The sequence below is a fragment of the Entelurus aequoreus genome, linkage group LG09, assembly GCF_033978785.1.
Source record: "Entelurus aequoreus isolate RoL-2023_Sb linkage group LG09, RoL_Eaeq_v1.1, whole genome shotgun sequence".
NCBI classification, from domain to species: domain Eukaryota; kingdom Metazoa; phylum Chordata; class Actinopteri; order Syngnathiformes; family Syngnathidae; genus Entelurus; species Entelurus aequoreus.
In genome coordinates this window covers 24,645,683-24,664,761 of record NC_084739.1, presented here as the reverse complement: position 1 = coordinate 24,664,761, position 19,079 = coordinate 24,645,683, and the positions used below count along the sequence as shown (strand labels likewise).

General features: G+C 39.4%; 2 protein-coding genes across 3 annotated transcripts in view; both read right to left on the bottom strand.

Annotated features, from left to right (window-relative positions):
* The window catches only part of LOC133657273 (catenin alpha), a 31,308-nt gene extending 26,307 nt beyond the window's left edge, over positions 1–5,001 (bottom strand). For both annotated transcript variants that reach the window (XM_062058398.1, XM_062058399.1), the window contains exons 1-3: positions 4,698–5,001; positions 4,381–4,564; positions 269–3,454 (exon numbers count right to left, since the gene is read on the bottom strand). In XM_062058398.1, coding sequence (XP_061914382.1) covers positions 269–3,454; positions 4,381–4,564; positions 4,698–4,891 — 3,564 coding nt within the window. In that variant the 5' untranslated portion in view covers positions 4,892–5,001. The remainder of the gene's footprint in view (positions 1–268; positions 3,455–4,380; positions 4,565–4,697) is intronic.
* A 1,675-nt stretch (positions 5,002–6,676) lies between these two features.
* The window catches only part of itga9 (integrin, alpha 9), a 120,620-nt gene continuing 108,217 nt past the window's right edge, over positions 6,677–19,079 (bottom strand). Inside the window, exons 27-28 of the mRNA XM_062058393.1 lie at positions 12,022–12,141; positions 6,677–10,014 (exon numbers count right to left, since the gene is read on the bottom strand). Coding sequence (XP_061914377.1) covers positions 9,916–10,014; positions 12,022–12,141 — 219 coding nt within the window. The 3' untranslated portion in view covers positions 6,677–9,915. The remainder of the gene's footprint in view (positions 10,015–12,021; positions 12,142–19,079) is intronic.

The following is a 19,079-nucleotide window of genomic DNA, read 5'->3' as shown; positions in this document are numbered from 1 at the left end:
CCTTGATGCTGAGTGCCAAGCAGGGAGGTAATGGGTCCCATTTTTATAGTCTTTGGTATGACTCAGCCGGGGTTTGATCTCAGGACCTACTGATCTCAGGGCGGACACTCTAAGCACAAGGCCACTGAGCAGGCATGTGAGTGACTGGAAGAAAAACTAACTTGCTTAGAGAAGAATTGGTTGCCGCAACCATTTTTGTTTGTGTGAAAATGTCCAGATGTAAGACGGTAAAAAAAAATTAAATTTCAAATGAATTGGAAATACTTACATTTTTTGCTGCACTTGAGGATCCATATTTGACGACAGCGATTGTCTTTGATTCTGCAGGATCTTCATTGCTGTCTGAGGGGATCGCCCGCCTTTTGGCGTTGGACGCAATGACAACGTCTTGGATGCGTCCATCTGGCATCATCGTGGCTCTGATGTTCTCTTTCGCCTCTTGGTGAACCCCGTCCTGCTTACTGATCTTCTCCACCACAAAGTGAGCTTTGGCTGCCCAGCACTGAATCTTCACCTCCAGATTGAATGTGTCACAAACTGAGCCGGTCTGGACCATCAGGCGCACCTTGCTGATGATGTCAGACATCAGAAAACACAGGGAGTCATTGATGGATCGCAGGTTGGAACGTGCACGAGAGTCCCGCATGTGGTTTAAGCTCTCCTCCACTTTTTTGGTGGCGGCTTTCACGTTTTCAAAAATCAAATCAGCGGATTGTTCAAATCTTTGTTCTGCTTCTTCGGTGTGCTCTGCTGCCAAATACGCCATTTTGACCAAATTGTGCAGCTCAGTGTCATATTTCTTGTTTGCTTGGCTCAGAATCCCTGAGAGATCCTTCATCTTGATGATGACATTTCTCTCAAGCAGCTCTGACTTCACGAGTTGCATTACACTCGGCGTCACACCGAGGTCCTCCGCAGCTTGAAGATACCGCTCACTCAGCGTCTTCAGCTCATCCTGGAGTACCGTCAACTCTTTGGACTTAAAAACACTTTTACACGCTAGACTGGTGAGGCTTGCCGCCTCCTGGATTCTCAGCGAGCTCTCTGATAAGCTGGAAAGTCGCTTTTGAGGGTGTTGATGCATGTTTCCTGACGTTCCTAAAATCCGGTTTAGAGAGTTGAACAAAATGTGAACAGATAGACCCCAGAGAATGCAGAGTCCCTCCAGTTGATCAACCTCCCGTTCAGGTGCGCCCTGAAACTCCACTAGACACCTTGTGTTGTTCTGGGCTTTGTTCAGTTTGTTGTGCAGAAGAGTCAAGGTCTCTTCGCTCTGAGGAGTTACGTGTGACGACATCAGCAGTCGCACGGTGTCAGCACACAAGGTCATCGCTTCATTGAGCTGTTTTTTAACATTTGCCGTCGTCAGTCTAGCTAGACGGAGCTCGGCGTAGATGGCGTGAAACCAGAGTCCGGTTCCTGGCAGAAGAACCTTCCGAATGTTGTTGATGAGGTCAGAAAACTGCGTGCTGAGTCTAAAGACACTATCAGTGCTCAATGTGGAGCTCATGGCCGACTCTTGAGCAGTCTGGACCAACAGAGGCGTCAGCGACACCAGTTCAGCGCGAAAACTTTCCAGAGTCTTACAGTCAATGTCGTCCATGATGGCTAAAGCTTCCCTTGTTGCTTGGGAGTAGCAGTTAGACAGCTCGAAAACACCGGTACACACTTGACTGAGGACTGCAACATCTTTGTCTTTAGTCACGGTCACAACTTCATGTAGGAGGGGTAAGAGGTCAAATTCAAAAGGCATCTGGGTCAATTTAGGTTCCTCCGAGTAATCTTCAATGGTTAAATCATACTCAAATTTACAAGACAGCTCCGGTTCCACAATTTCTCCGTCTGACTCTTCCTCCTCCTCATGTTCTGTGTCAATCATCTTTAGGAGCGAGGAGTCCAAACTCCTAAGCCTTTGATCCTCGTTTAGGTCGCAGGAGTCATTTTCTGAGAGGTCAGGCTGACGGGCACTCTCCCGTAGAGGACTGAGGAGATGTGGGTGCTGGTGGCCGTCTAGTCCCTCTCTGAGAACGTTAAAATGGTGGACAGCAGCAGAAGCATTGTCAGAGAAGGTTGAATACGCCTCCACATTGAGGCTATGACCTACAAGCATGTCACTGATGGACTGGCTGACTTTGCTTTGACAAATGTGAGCCTGTTTGAGCAGGACCAGGAGGCCGTTCCTGTAGATGGGGTCTTCACTCTGGTCTAAACGCCTCCTGACAGACTGTATCACCAGCTTCATGTGACACTTTAGCTTGGTTGCATGTTTACGAAACAGCTCATAGTTCTGCTGTCTGTACGCGTCATCACACCCTCTCTGCTCGTCCGCCATCTCTGTAAGAGCCAAAGTCGTAAACTCTCTGACGTCCATCACGTCGCTGAGAGCATCCTGGAGCTGTCGTGTCCCTTCTTCCCACTTCTGACAAATTTCATGTAGCTTTTGAAGAGTTTGCATCGAGTTGTCAGCCAATTCCAGAGATAGATCCGCAATCTGGGCTCTGAGTCTCATGAGACACACTCTGGAGTTCTCCACGTTCTCCAGGCTCTGTGCGTCCTCGGCTACTGCAGAGAAAAAACAGGCGGCTTGGATCATTCTATCAGAGTAGGATATGAATTCTTCAACTGGTGATTGAAGAAAGCTAAGATCAGTCTCTGCAGAAGAGCCCTCAACAAGAGCTTGCCTCGCCACCTTGGAAAGTTCCTCAAACACAGAAGATGCTCCCAGTAAAATGTCCAAGAGTTGATGAAGAAGGGCAGCCATCATTGCTTTGTCGAGACCTTCCAGGAGTTCCTCTAATAAAGCAAAGATGTTCCGAAGTCTTTCTTCGTGGTCCTCAGCGGACTTCAAAAAATGTTTCATGTCGGACCACAAGTGAAGAACATGTAGACAGTGCAGCACGAGTCTTTGCTGAAGCTGTCTTGGAGAAGAGTTGGCCACAGCCATGCAGTGAAAGACAAGATCTCGAACCAGGCTGTTTAAGTCATGACTCGACATGCTGGACCAACCTTCCAGCAGCTGCAACAAACTGTTTCTCCTCTCGGTGTAAAAACCACACGCTCCCAGAGAGCCTCTTTGACATTCACTTTTCAGGGTGCTAACAATGTTGTCCACTGTGCTCTGCACCTTGTCGAGTATGAAGCTCTTAGCTGCTTGGGACTCCTTGCTCGTTGGGTGCTTGATGGTGGTGAGGGTAGCGGTGTGCAGCATGGGGATGCACCTCCTCAGGATCTCCAGGGAGTCTCTAAGCTCTTTGGCCTGTCGAGGATCCTTCAAGGAGTCAGCTCTGTCAGCAGTTAAACTGCTGAAGTGAAGCAAAGCCTCAGAAAACACCTGGTAGGCTTTTACCAGGGACTGGATGTCAGAGCTGGAGCCGAGATCAGAGAGTCGCTTCGACACCTGGTCTGCAGCCGCTAAGACTTCTCTTACTTCCGAGTCATCGTACACTAACAGTACCTGTGGGTGGACAAACAGACATGGTCACTTTACTCTGTAGAACCGTTTTCTATCCTGTTTATCATATTCAAGGTTACTCAAGAGGCTGGCGTCACCACTAAATGACTGAGGTGAACCCTGGACTGGCGATTATGAATGGAAAGATGAGAAATAAAATGAGAAAAAATAATGAGAAATAATAATCAAGTTTTTCCTCTGAGTCTGCATGTTCTCCCCGTGACTGCGTGGGTTCCCTCCGGGTACTCCGGCTTCCTCCCACCTCCAAAGACATGCACCTGGGGATAGGTTGATTGGCAACGCTAAATTGTCCCTAGTGTGTGAATGTGAGTGTGAATGTTGTCTGTCTATCTGTGTTGGCCCTATGATGAGCTGGCGACTTGTCCAGGGTGTACCCCGCCTTTCGCCCGAATGTAGCTGAGATAGGCCCCAGCACCCCCCGCGACCCCGAGAGGGACAATTGGTAGAAAATGGATGGATGGAGTGCTTTTTCTCTCACAAAAAAAAATAGCTAGCCAATCGCTAGCGGTTGGAAAAGCAGTGTGAGCAAGGTGATGTATCATGACGCAAGAAAAGTAGTTCCTCTTTGTTAGTTCTTAGAAAAACAATGTTGCTAAAGCTTGGTTAATAGGCAGGTCACGGCAAATAAATGGAGAAATGTTGGCGGTTTTTGAATGGATTTTTTTAAGTACTTCATAGCCGGAATACATAAGTCCTCATTAGCTGCATTGTTAGCCACCTCACACTAACAGTTTTTCACTATTTAGAATGCATATAAAAGGGACAAATAGGTGTTTTTGTCTCACATAAGAATTGTGGATGATGGGAAAAATTCCCCCCAAAAAGTGCAAGTTTTCCTTAACGAGACAATGTCTACTGAGAAAAATCCTGTTCCTTGGACAAATGCAACACCTGGTCCACAGTCCTACCTTGAGGACTCCCAGGAAAACCGTTTGCGCAGCAGTGATGAGTTCCTCTTTGTGCTCGGTCAAGCCGGGCTGGATGCCGAGTTTCTGGGCCGCCAGCAGCACGTGTTGGCCTGACACTATGATAGGTTCCAGCATGGAGGACGCCTCCTCGCGTAGCACGTCGTCTTCAGCCAGACCGGCGATCCTGACACCAAGAAAAGAAAGCTGCATGTCGATGGTGTAAAATTACACTGAGGCGCTCCTAATATTTTGGAGCTAAAAAAACAAAAGACGAGGAATGTGCTACTTTGAAAGGTGCAAGTAAGGCCCGCACACACCTGGAGGACACTGCTGCCATGTTGTCGGTGGCTTTAGCCACAGTCCGAGCCGCCTCCTCCAGCCGGCTGAAGTGTTGGGGCTCCTCCAAGCTGTCACACAGCAGCACCAGGTGACACAGGTGACACGCGAACGGCGCCACCACCTGGTCCACCGCCACCGTCCTAATCAGGCTGTGGTCCAGTAAAGAAGACATTAGGGCTAGTTTCTAGCTGCCCCAACAGAAGACATACACATGTATGTGGGCTCTGTTCTAGGCACTGTGTTTAATCATTCAAAGACAGCCTACAGTGTTTGATGACAGTGTTTCCTAGCAACAAATGTCACATGATCAGCTGTAAATAAGGTGACTATTATCAATACTTGCTATTTATCTCCAGTTGGAATGAGAATATTCTACTTGATGTCATTAGAGTGTGCAGGTTTACCTTATGGTGTGACCGTAAGTGTATATTTAATTCAAACTATTTATTTAATACTGTCGTCTTTTTAATATATTTTGGAATGTGATGTGTGTTAAATGATCAATCAATCAAAGTTTATTTTTATAACCCTTAATCACAAGTGTCTTAAAGGGCTGCACAAGCCACAACATGATAAAATAAACATTTTTCTGATAAGCAAAAAAAGTTTTTGGGAAGTAATTTTTTAACGTTTACTTATTGCTTTGGACTGTGAATGTATATTTGGTTTTAATAACACTGATGCCACACTTCTCTTTTAAATGTCCAATATTTGTAATTATATGTTTTTGAATTCAAACTAATGATGTGTGAATTTAATACAATAAATGTTGTAATTGTATTTTTTTTCCTAATATCATTACTGACATTTTTTTCCCTCAGTTTTTACATTATATATTTTATTTTTAACTTAACATCTGTTTTCCTCGCACATCAAGGCAAATTCCAAATGTACGTTATACTGTACATATTGTGGTGATAAACGTCATTGTAACAAAAGTATATCAATACCCTATTGTAAACATCTGTGTTTACTTTTTAATATAGATTACAAGTAGGGATGTCCGATAATGGCTTTTTGCCGATATCTGATATTCCGATATTGTCCAACTCTTTAATTACCGATACCGATATCAACCGATACCGAAATCAACCGATACATGCAGTCGTGGAATTAACACATTATTATGCCTAATTTGGACAACCAGGTATGGTGAAGATAAGGTACTTTTTTAAAAAATTAGTAAAATAAATAGATAAATTAAAAACATTTTCTTGAATAAAAAAGAAAGTACAACAATATAAAAACAGTTACATAGAAACTAGTAATGAATGAAATATTAGTAAAATTAACTGTTAAAGGTTAGTACTATTAGTGGACCAGCAGCACGCACAATCATGTGTGCTTACGGACTGTATCCCTTGCAGACTGTATTGATATATATTGATATATAATGTAGGAACCAGAATATTAATAACAGAAAGAAACAACCCTTTTGTGTGAATGAGTGTAAATGGGGGAGGGAGGTTTTTTGGGTTGGTGCACTAATTGTAAGTGTATCTTGTGTTTTTTATGTTGATTTAATTAAAAAAAACAAAAAACAAAAAACACGATACTGATAATAAAAAAACGATACCGATAATTTCCGATATTACATTTTAACGCATATATCGGCAGGCCGATATTATCACACATCCCTAATTACAAGCAACATTTGCAGTAATTCTATACAGTGTTGCCAGTGAGACTTTAATAGTTTTTTTTTTAATAAAAATATTTTTTCAACTATATAAAGCCAATAATACAATTTTCATCATTAAATTGAACTAAATATGTATTTGCAACACTGGACAAAGTTCTTTAAAAAACCCTCAATGGTGAGTTTTGAGCACGTCCTGTATGAGTCGTGTGTATGCAGTACCGTATACATAACAGTGACCAGCAGAAGGCGCCAAAACACCACATAACGGCACAATCGGCTCAATGAAAACAACATGCGTCACCACTTGTTACACTCTAAAATTTATCATCAGATAAATATACAACTTTACTCCATCTCTTAGAAAAATCCAAACACTCTATAATGTAAATGATATTCAGTGACAGTAGTATATTCAGAACAAAAAAAACAACAACAACATCAAAAGAGCGTGACAGCAAACCAACAGATGTACATCCATCACAGTTCAAATGGACTCCACCAGACAACATCAAGTCTCTCTCATTGGGTCTGCATTGCATGACAAACTTTGAAGGATGTGAATTCATGAGCAACACAACAGCATGTTAAACAAAAAAATTGATCTTTGGCATTGCACATTTTGAGTTCCCTAAATTATGTTATGCAAACATATTTGATCTTTTTGAAGAGTCGCGACGGAAGGCAAAATGTAAAACATGTATGTCATTTTGCATCGAAGATTTTCAAGTGGACAGAATTCTCCGTATGCATTTTGAGGGACACCGTATTTACATTTATTTCTACTGTATTCCACATGTCGTTAACATTCCTTAACACACAACACTTTGGAGGATGTTAAACACTTTTAATGGAGGCAGATCATCTTCAGCTTGGTCATATGTTTTTAAAAAAAGGGGGCCCCAAAAAGGTTGTTTATGTGTATGCCTATTTTTAGAGCATTACTCACACTACAGGCCCCCCCACTGTGAGGGAATCCAGTCTCTCTCTCTCTCTCTCTCTCTCTCTCTCTCCCTCTCTCCCTCTCTCCCTCTCTCTCACACACACACACACACGCGCGCATCTGGTTGAGCTCAGGTTTCAGATTAAACGTCAAATAACTTTATAGTAAAAGTGAATACGCTCAGCTGTTCACCCTCAGTGAACTATTTCATGGAGAATCTATACGGGTCAGGACACAACATTAGGGACACGTGCACAACCTAACACGTGTGTCACACTGAGAGGCCCCAATATGTAAATACCACCATCCAAATATAAAAACCCTCCCAGTCTCAGTATGGTGCATGTCAGTGTCAATCAAAAAGTGCACCTTTTTTCCCCCCCTCCTCCTAAATCAAAGGTCAGAATTGTTGTTATATTCATACAACATTGCTTAGTAGTGGTACCTCAATTTAAGAGTGTTTTAAGTAACTGTAATGCTTTAAGTTACACACATTTGAGTTAGCATTAGCTTACAGCTGGAGATGGACGTAACTTTTTTTTTCCAACCATGGGAAGGAAGAAAGTGAGTGAGAAAAATTGGATATGGATTGAATTAAAGAAATAAATCATCAACATTCATGACAGAGTGTGTCAGCAACTTGGTGAAAGAATCTGAGCGCATCGCTGCCGTAGTGAAGCAGCCAAGCCAAGAATGTTGAAATAATATCCAGGCGGCAAACATTTACCCATGAGAATATGGAAAAGCTGCTGATGGGGTGTTTGATGGAGAAGCAACTGGAAGGAGATCTCACTTTTACAAAGTTCTATATTGTTCCTGCGTTACATCATAAAATACACTGTAGTTGTTGGTAGTACATAATATTGTATTGTTTGTATACAATGTTTTTTCTAAAAGTTGTTTTTAAAATGCATGCTACATGTTAAAATTGTGCTGTTTTGGGGGCCAAGTACCAATCAAATTGATTTCAATTCATTTTAACGTAAGACGTTGATTTAATATACAAATGTTTGGAGTCAAAAGCTACGTCATAGAACCAATTAAGCCCGTAAATTGGGATACTACTGTATATAAAAGTAGTACAAAGAGAAGTTAAACCACGTTTTTGGGGAAAACGACTAATTCTTCAAAATCAAACAAGACATTGTATGCAACGAAAAACACTCTCCTGCATCAGTCCATCTAAGATGAGCTTGGGCTCAGGGAAGCCGGCGGCGTTTCTGGGTGTTGTTGATAAATGGCTTTGGCTTTGCATAGTACAGTTTTAACTTGCACTTACAAATGTAGTGACCAACTGTAGTTACTGACAGTGTTTTTCTGAAGTGTTCCTGAGCCCATGTGGTGATATCCTTTATAAACTGATGATATTAAGGAACGTAAATGGTGAAATCCCTAAATTCCTTGCAATAGCTCGTTGAGAAATGTTGTTCTTAAACTGTTCGACAATTTGCTCGCGCAAATTGTTCACAAAGTGGTGACCCTCGCCCCATCCTTGTTTGTGAATGACTGAGCATTTCATGGAAGCTGCTTTTATACCCAATCATGGCACCCACCTGTTCCCAATTAGCCTGTTCACCTGTGGGATGTTCCAAATAAGTGTTTGATGAGCATTCCTCAATGTTCTCAGTCTTTTTTGCCACTTATGCCAGCTTTTTTGAAACATGTTGCAGGCATCAAATTCCAAATGCGCTTATTTTTGCAAAAAATAACGTTTTCTAGTTTGAACGTTAAGTATCTTGTCTTTGCAGTCTATTCAATTGAATGTAGGTTGAAAAGGATTTGCAAATCATTGTATTCTGTTTTTATTTACGATTCACACAACGTGCCAACTTCACTGGTTTTGAGGTTTGTATTAATTCCTTATAAAGCATTAGTTTGCACTTTTCCGTTTCGCTACTTAATCGTCAAAGGGTGAGTCATTTTTTACTTGATCATCTTTATCATACAGGGGTCAACATGTCCGACCCTGAAACGTTAAAAGCTCTCATTAGAATGCGCAGGTGTACCTAATGTTGTGGCCACAAGATTTTGGGTTAGTCAGCTGCGTGTCGTTTTTTGCACACAACAGTGGTGCACAAAACGTGCTCTTCCATGGCACCCAGCAACTGGACATTGGCCAATAAAGAAATAATGACAAAAGTGTATTTCAAAGGAGGAAGTGAACATCCAAGAGTCCAAGGTGATCTAGGTAGGCTAGATCTATGAGGCGTATCAGACATCAGTGCTTTAGGAAAACATACACAAAGTATGTTTACAACCTCCATAGCCCACTTTGCACAATATGGCTTAAAGTGTATAACAAAAAACAGCCCTGAGGTTTTTATCTCCATTCTTCAGCCGAGAGCTCCACGCTGCCACCTGGAGGTCAGTGGATTTTTACATCCTCCGGCAGACCACCTCACAAGTCCATGCATCCACCCCCCACACCACGCTTCCTTCCCCATCCCACAAAAAAAGTCTCCAGAAAATTAGGAGAATATTCTTCTTCTTCTTCCACATATGGAAGGTTTGACAGGCCTGGAGCCACCGAGGCCGCAAAGGAGCTCTGAGTTTTTTGGATCCACTTGTGACCCAATCTCCAAACACCACTTGGCCACCAGAACCACCAGCAGTCTCAGTGGTTCTTCTCCATCCAGTCCCAGCTTTCATCGCTGTCCTTCCTGTTCCGCTCGGCCTCGATGATCTCGCGGTATCGCCGACGGAAGAAACCCATCTGTCAGAAATATCCAACGTTAGAACTGGAATGGCGGGAGGCTTAAAAAATATAAATAACACACTTTTTGTTTAATTTAACCAACTAATTAAATTACCTGACAACATTAAAAAGATGGTGCAATTCCAAAAAATCAACAACTATATGCAACTATAAGAGTAATACATACAAAATATACTATAAATATATATACATACTGTGCATTTATCGTACACATTTAATGGTCTTGTGTTCATTTATGTGATAACAAATATTTAATATTTTTTTAATAACTTTTATATCCGTCAAGCAATAGTAACCATAAACCTAAATGCATATATTTATAATATAATATCACTAGTGCTATCTATCTGTGTTGGCCCTGCGATGAGGTGGCGACTTGTCCAGGGTGTACCCTGCCTTCCGCCCGATTGTAGCTGAGATAGGCTCCAGCGCCCTCCGCGACCCCAAAAGGGAATAAGCGGTAGAAAATGGATGGATGGATGTCAAATAATATTAGTGCTAAAAATTTTAAAATGACAATCATGTGGATATTTTAAATATCATTCGCAACAAAAAAAACAAGAAACATTTTAAAACATTTATTATGAGAAATATTATTATACTTATATTATAAATACATACTATGAATATTAAGTTAAATCGATATCACTCACACAAAAAAACAGCTATGTGTATTACATGTATATAATAACAAATATTATTCAATTATATATTACATCAGTGGAAACCATGGACTTCAACGGATATAATTATAATATATATATATATATATATATATATATATATATATATATATATATATATATATATATATATATATATATATATATATATATATATATATACACACACACACACGCACACGAACGCACACACACGTATGTATAATACATATATACATATATATAACACATATGTATTATTAGGGCTGTCAAATAATATTATTACACAATTGTATCATATATTGAGGTGGCGACTTGTCCAGGGTGTACCCTGCCTTCTGCCCGAATGCAGCTGAGATAGGCTCCAGCACCCCCCGTGACCCCAAAAAAGGGACAAGCGGTACAAAATGGATGGATGTATCATATATATAATATTATAGTGAATATAATATTATAAATATTGCTAATATTATAAAAATTATAATCATTGCGATTTTAAAATATTATTCTCAACAAAAAGTGAAACATTTTGCAATGCCACTAAAAATGTTATATCTGGGAATATTATAAGACTTATTTCATGAATACACATTGTGAATAATCTATAAAGTTAAATTGATATTACTCACGCTGAAAAAAAACCAGCCATGTTTATTACATTTAATGTATTTATATTTACATCAATGGGAATCATGGACTTTACTAGATTAATTGGCTATTAATAGGGCTGGGAAATAATCTCATACAATATAATATATGTTTTATAATATATAATATTATAGTGTATGTTATAAATATTGCTAATATTATGAAAAAATATATTAGTTGCGATATTTAGAATATTGTCAAAAAAAAAGTGAAACATTTCACAGTGCCACTAAAACATTACTATAGAGGAATATTATTATTGTTATTTCCTAGCGTCCCGTAAGAAAACATGAATATCAGTGCAGTTTATTAGAAATATTGGCCTTATTATCAATAATATGCATTTAAAACTATACATAATATCATAAATACAAATATGTTACATTATTTGAACTCTGAACACAAAGTGAAATATCTTGCATTGTCCCCTGTACAAAAATGGAATATTATTGCAAATATTAGCCTTGTTTTGAATAATACATACAAATACTATCCACTGCATTAAAATGATATCCATTCTGAAAAGTTTCCTTCTAAAACATTTCCATTTTTACGAGGAGTAAACCGTTTGTAACGTGTAATATGTCTTTTTCATGTGTGTTAAAGACCCTCAAGAGCACTCTTTCTTTAGCCCCGCCCCCAAACCATCGCAGTACACTTCGAAGTGTAACAGGTGAAAAGTACACTGGTTTACCTTCCACAGCAGCACAGCAAGTAGCAAGAAGATGAGGATCCCCACCAGCAGACTGATGCCGATGATCCAACCCACCACGTAACCTCGGGGCTCCTGACTGTGGAGGGCCTCAAAGATCAGCTGCAACACACACACACACACACACACCCAAACACACACACACACACACACACGCGCACAAGTGTACACATTAAGTCATGTTGTACTCTTTCAAATACTAGGACATCCATACGTTTTCTATACCACAGTACATCCTGGACTGAGCACAGATGGATTGTTAATGACAATTTCACTTTGTTTTAACATTTAATTGTTTTAACGGAAAACAAGTGTAAAAGTGACAACTGTTGCAAATAGTAATGTCTTTATTGTCTTACGACCAGGAGTGTTGATTTGATACCAGCAGAAATGATTTCTGGCCATTTTGAGCGTTTAATTGACCCCACAAATGTGATGCTCCAGAAACTCAATCTGCTCAAAGGAAGGTCAGTTTTGTAGCTTCTGTAACGAGCTAAATTGTTTTCAGATGTGTCAACATGATTGCACAAGGCTTTTCTAATCATCAATTAGCCTTCTGAGCCAATGAGCAAACACATTGTACCATTAGAACACTGGAGTGATAGTTGCTGGAAATGGGCCTCTATACACCTATGTAGATATTGCACCAAAAACCAGATATTTGCAGCTAGAATAGTCATTTACCACATTAGCAATGTATAGAGTGTATTTCTTTAAAGTTAAGACTAGTTTAAAGTTATCTTCATTGAAAAGTACAGTGCTTTTCCTTCAAAAATAAGGACATTTCAATGTGACCCCAAACTGTTGAACGGTAGTGTACATTCTTAACACACCTCATACACACCGGGGGCCTCATGTATTACACGTGCGTACGCACAAAAACCTGGCGAACGCCCTTTTTTACAGCAAAGATGAGCTGTATTAAAAGTGAACTGGATGTGGAAATGTATGCACATTTCTACAGGCTGTGGATATACACATTTAATTTAAACAATGTCAAAATAAACAAAAATTCACTTTTTCGCCAATGTTCCAATGCTTCATATTCATATTAATATTTGTGAGCATGTCCATTAATTCATCCAGGAAATCTTTTAACCACCTTTTGCTGTCACAGTGTGTTCCTGTGACTCTAGCACAGCTTGTGTCACGTAGCTGCTAGAGCGGGGGTCAGCAACCCGCGGCTCTCGAGCCGCATGCAGCTCTTTAGCACAGCCCGAGTGGCTCCCTGGGGCATTTTTAAAAAAGGATTGAAAATGGAAAAAGATGGGGGGAAAAATAAATGTTTTGTTTTAGTATGTTTTTTGTTGGAGGACAAACATGACACAAACCTTCCCAATTGTTATAAAGGCCACTGTTTAATATGTTTGTGTGTATGCTTCACTGATGACCGTATTTGGTAAACATCGTTTTGTCCTACTAATTTCGGCGGTTCTTGAACTCACCGTAGTGTGGACTGTGATGCAAGTTTGTTTACATGTAAAATTTTCCACTCCTTTGTCTCATTTTGTCCACCAAAAGTTTTATGTTGGGCGTGAATGCACAAAGGTGCGCTTTGTTGATGTTATTGACTTGTTGGAGTGCTAATCAGGCATATTTGGTCAATGCATGACTGCAAGCTAATCAATGCTAAAATGCTATTTAGGTTAGCTGTATGTACATATTGTATCATCATGCCTCATTTGTAGATTAAGATTAAGATTAAAGATTAAAGTACCAATGATTGTCACACACACACTTAGATGTGGTGAAATTTGTCCTCTGCATTTGTCCCATCCCCTTGGGGAGCAGTGGGCAGCAGCGGCGCCGCGCCCGGGAATCATTTTTGGTGATTTAACCCCCAACTCCAACCCTGCAGAGGACAAATTTCACCACATCTAGTGTGTGTGTGACAATCATTGGTACTTTAATCTTTAATCTTTAATCTTGTTGCTGAGTGCCAAGCAGGGAGGTTATGGGTCCCATTTTTATAGTCTTTGGTATGACTCGGCTGGGGTACACTATATTGCCAAAAGTAGTTGGCCACCTGCCTTGACTCACATATGAACTTGAAGTGCCATCCCAAAAAAAGGCCCAAAACATCATAAGGGATCCATCTCACCCTGGACATAAACTTTTTGAACTGCTGCCCTCGGGCAGGAGATACGGGACTATAAAATGCCGGACAAACAGACTTAAGAACACTTTTTACCCGAGAGCAATAGTGTCGCTGAACACAAGACGACAATAATGACTGTGCATGTGAGCTGTGTGCTTGCTATTTTTATGTATTTTAATCTATTTATTTATGTTCTTATGGTTTTATGTGTTATGAATTTGCACTAAATTAGTTTTGCTTACAATTTTGTTGTACAATGTACAATGACAATAAAGATATATTCTATTCTATTCTATTCCTAACCCATACGGTTCAACTTTTGCAGCTATTACAGCTTCAACTCTTCTGGGAAGGCTGTCCACAAGGTTGCGGAGTGTGTTTATAGGAATTTTCGACCATTCTTCAAAAAGCCCTTTGGTGAGGTCACACACTGATGTTGGTCGAGAAGGCCTGACTCTCAGTCTCCGTTCTAATTCATCCCAAAGGTGTTATATCGGGTTCAGGTCAGGACTCTGTGCAGGCCAGTCAAGTTCAACCACACCAGACTCTGTCATCCATGTCTTTATGGACCTTGCTTTGTGCACTGGTGCACAGTCATGTTGGAAGAAGAAAGGGGCCCGCTCCAAACTGTTCCCACAAGTTTGGGAGCATGGAATTCTCCAAAATGTTTTGGTATCCTGGAGCATTCAAAGTTCATTTCACTGGAACTAAGGGGCCAAGCCCAACTCCTGAAAAACAACCCCACACCATAATTCCTTCTCCACCAAATTTCACATTCGGCACAATGCAGTCCAAAATGTACCGTTCTCCTGGCAACTTCCAAACCCAGAATATTTAGGAGCAAGGAAATTTGTTGCACAGGTGGCATCCTATCACAGTTCCAAGCTGGAAATCACTGAGCTCCTGAGAGCGGCCCATTCTTTCACAAATGTTTGTAGAAACAGTCTCCATGCCTAAGTGATTGATTTTATACACCTGTGGCCGGGCCAAGTGATTAGGACACCTGATTCTCATCATTTGGATGGGTGGCCAAATACTTTTGGCAATATAGTGTATATTTGAGCTCATTTAATATCCTTTACTTGTATCCACTTTGTATATAATTTAGTTGTGCACGTCTCATGACACATTATCTGTATGTAATATTGGCTGCATTTCAGATAGTTGTTTGTGTGCCATGTTGTTCCAGACCACAGCAAACATTACCTTGCTTGCCAAAGATTGTAATAAATCTATTAAATGAAGACAGCCTGCCGTTTCCTTTAACTTGGACACACACATCTATACCTTTAACTTTAACTTAACTTAACTTAACTTTGGCCATTAAAAGCCAGTCATCTCCAGGAGTTATCTCACTTTCTGAGTAGCCTCTGATTTACTAATGGTTTCTAATGTTGTAAAAATGTGTAGAATAAATATTACATTTCAACATTTCTGTCAACAAAGATTTGCTTCAGCCTGCGACACAGTCATTTTGATAGTAGGCTAATATAGCTAATACTGTATATTCCCTTACATCATGTGTTGTCTTCAATATAACACTTCTATAAGACTTTTAAAGTCATTTTGATAGTAGGCTATTATAGCTAATATAGACACTTATGTCTTGTGTTGCATTCATTATAACACTTATTTAAGACTTTTAAAGTCATTTTGATAGTAGGCTATTATAGCTAATATAAACACTTACGTCATGTGTTGCCTTCATTATAAGACTTACATACGGCTTTAAATTTTTTTGCGGCTCCAGACAGATTAGTTTTTTTGTATTTTTGGTCCAATATGGCTCTTTCAACGTTTTGGGTTGCCGACCCCTGTGCTAGAGCAAGTAGCTCTCCTGTGTTGTAATAATAAATTGAGTAATCAAACAAGAGTCAAAGTGTTTCGTGTCCTTTTTCATATGCTGACATGTTTAAATGTAAACAATTTCAAACCATTCAAAAATATTTCACATGAAACTCTAATCTGCCTGTAAGCAGCCTACTGAATGACCTCATTTTGTTGTAAATTACACAAATTATATTTCTCTCGGGGGTAATTACTGTCACTGACATGTGCTCCCACCTCTTCTAAAGTTTTACGTATCATTGCAGTGACTACCTTTTTGCATACTCAACCCTTTTTCGATCGCTGGAAATACGAGACAGAAGCACCTCCTACTCCTTGGTGATGAATTCTGATCGGGCAGAGTAAGAGATCTCAGGCACGTAGCTAATTTCAATAGGATTTGCGTATTTAAATGGAGGTGTGTATTGGGAGTGGCCAGCTGCACGCAAACATGTGCACTCAATTCCATGCACTTAAATACATCTGAAACTTTTTGTGCGTAAGCCGTTTTCTGGATCTGAGTGTACACTGTTTTTTAGTAGGAAATCCACGCAAATTTTAATACATGATGCCCCTGGTCTGCCAGAGAATAAGAAGACGTAGCAGGGGTATCAGTGTTGCCCACTTAGGAACACAGGAACTAGACAGAGAGAAATATCAACTTGTTACTGCACCACACACCAACGCACAAACATACACACATGATTATTATAGGTCCTATATCAGCATAAACAAGTACCAGATGATATCGGCTTGCATCCAACATCCTACGATGTACACTCCGATACAAGCAGTCCTGCAGCATGTTTACTTGAGCAAAGCTAAACAGCCAATTAACATCTAACATTCCTCCAATAAGCTCACAAGTTAGAGCTTTCCTTGTATTTCAGTCAACTCATTTAGAAAAAGTAAACATGGTGAGCTATAGGAGCTAGCAGCTACGCAACAGCTAAGCAAACAAGCTAGACATACGTACTAAATGTGCTAAATTGAACACTATAGTAGACCTTTGTCAATAAACAAGTATCAAATAATCATAGTAGCATATTACTTTAAAATACAAATTCTCCAAGGCAGAAGCATAATAGAAAGTATCCAGTAACAAACATGTCCGCATCATTCAACCTAATGCGCCATGACCTTAATTTAATGAATTATTGTGGCCATGAAGTGTTAGACTTAGACTTAAACTTTATTGATTCACAAGGGAAATTGTTCCACACAGTAGCTCAGTTACAAAGGATGGAAAGGGTAAAGATGGAAAGGATAATGCAGGTATAAAGTAGACTAAAAATGTACCATAGTAGCAATATAAAATATAACATATATATGTAAAATGTACATATTATATATACAGTATATAATATATACTGATATATTATATTATATTATATTTTTATATAATATATAAAATACAAAAAAAAATCCCAATTACCATGTACAATATTACAGTATATGTAACAGCTGCAGCAAAAAAGGGCAGCATAAAATAAAGAGTAGATCCAGTAGAAAATATACATTATAAAGAAAGAGAGGTAGCTAACATAGAAGCAGTCAGGTAATAGACAGATATCATCTATTGCTGTATGACGAGTGATTATACAGCTGGATGGAGTGCGTTGCCAAAAAACAAATTACGACTTCTACACTACAACAAAACAATAAAAAAATATGTACTTTTATGTCATACAGTTAGTGTTTTTATTACCAAAATTAAACTCTAATTGATTTCACTTGATCAACACTTTTCTAACATACCACACTACAAAATAATAAAAGCCTGTAATATGATTTGTGCTGACAATCAGTATCAGCCAATACTCAAGGCTCCTAATAATTATACCCCTAGGCAGGACCCACTGTATTAATGTATTTATTTTTCAAAAAGGCGACTGCCGACAAATCTTGTAACTTTAACAAGCATCTGTTGTCTTGTCATCTTGTTTGTGCCATTTAAAAAAACAACAACAAAAAGTGACAGAAACAATACATTTGTATTCCCAAACACATTTGTTTTGCTTTTCAAGTTTTTTTGCTCACTTTTTGGTCTCTCCAACAGCGTTCATAAAGCATGTGTTAGGGCCAAATTAGATGAATACATGCTAGTTAACCATCATACAAAACTACCGTATTTTTCAGAGTATAAGTCGCTCCGGAGTATAAGTCGCTCCGGAGTATAAGTCGCACCGGCCGAAAATGCATAATAAAGAAGGAAAAAAACATATTTAAGTCGCATATATGTCGCATTTTTTGGGGAAATTTATTTGATAAAACCCAACACCAAGAATAGACATTTGAAAGGCAATTTAAAATAAATAAAGAATAGTGAACAACAGGCTGAATAAGTGTACGTTATATGACGCATAAATAACCAACTGAGAACGTGCCTGGTATGTTAACGTAACATATTATGGTAAGAGTCATTCAAATAACTATAACATATAGAACATGCTATACGTTTACCAAACAATCTGTCACTCCTAATCGCTAAATCCGATGAAATCTTATACGTTTAGTCTCTTACGTGAATGAGCTAAATAATATTATTTGATATTTTACGGTAATGTGGTAATAATTTCACACATAAGTCGCTCCTGAGTATAAGTCGCACCCCCGGCCAAACTATGAAAAAAAACTGCGACTTATAGTCCGAAAAATACGGTATGTAACAAAATAATAATGTAGTAATACAAATAAATGCACCAACCAGATAACAGGAGCCAAACAAACCCTGTTGCAGTGAATGTCCTTTTTGCTGACAAATGTCTGTATTATTTTCCTCTAAGTGCCTTTATATTTTTATCACTGTTTCCCATCAAAATGATGACACATGTTTAGCAGTGAACATTTATCTTATTAGGTCAGCATGGCGCTAAATCATAGATCCTCTACTCCCCTTTTTAAATGTGGAGCCTACACATAGCAAACTTTTTCCACGGCGACAGCTCACAGGTTTAGTCTACTTCCCAGCACATTGACCCACTGAAACATCCGTCACTGCCAAGTCCAGTTTTTAAATGAGTGCACACGGCACCACAAAGGCCTCTATTAAGTATGTAATATTCTAAATGCGTCATTGGCTCGACAAATAATTACTTGTGAACTAAAGTAATTT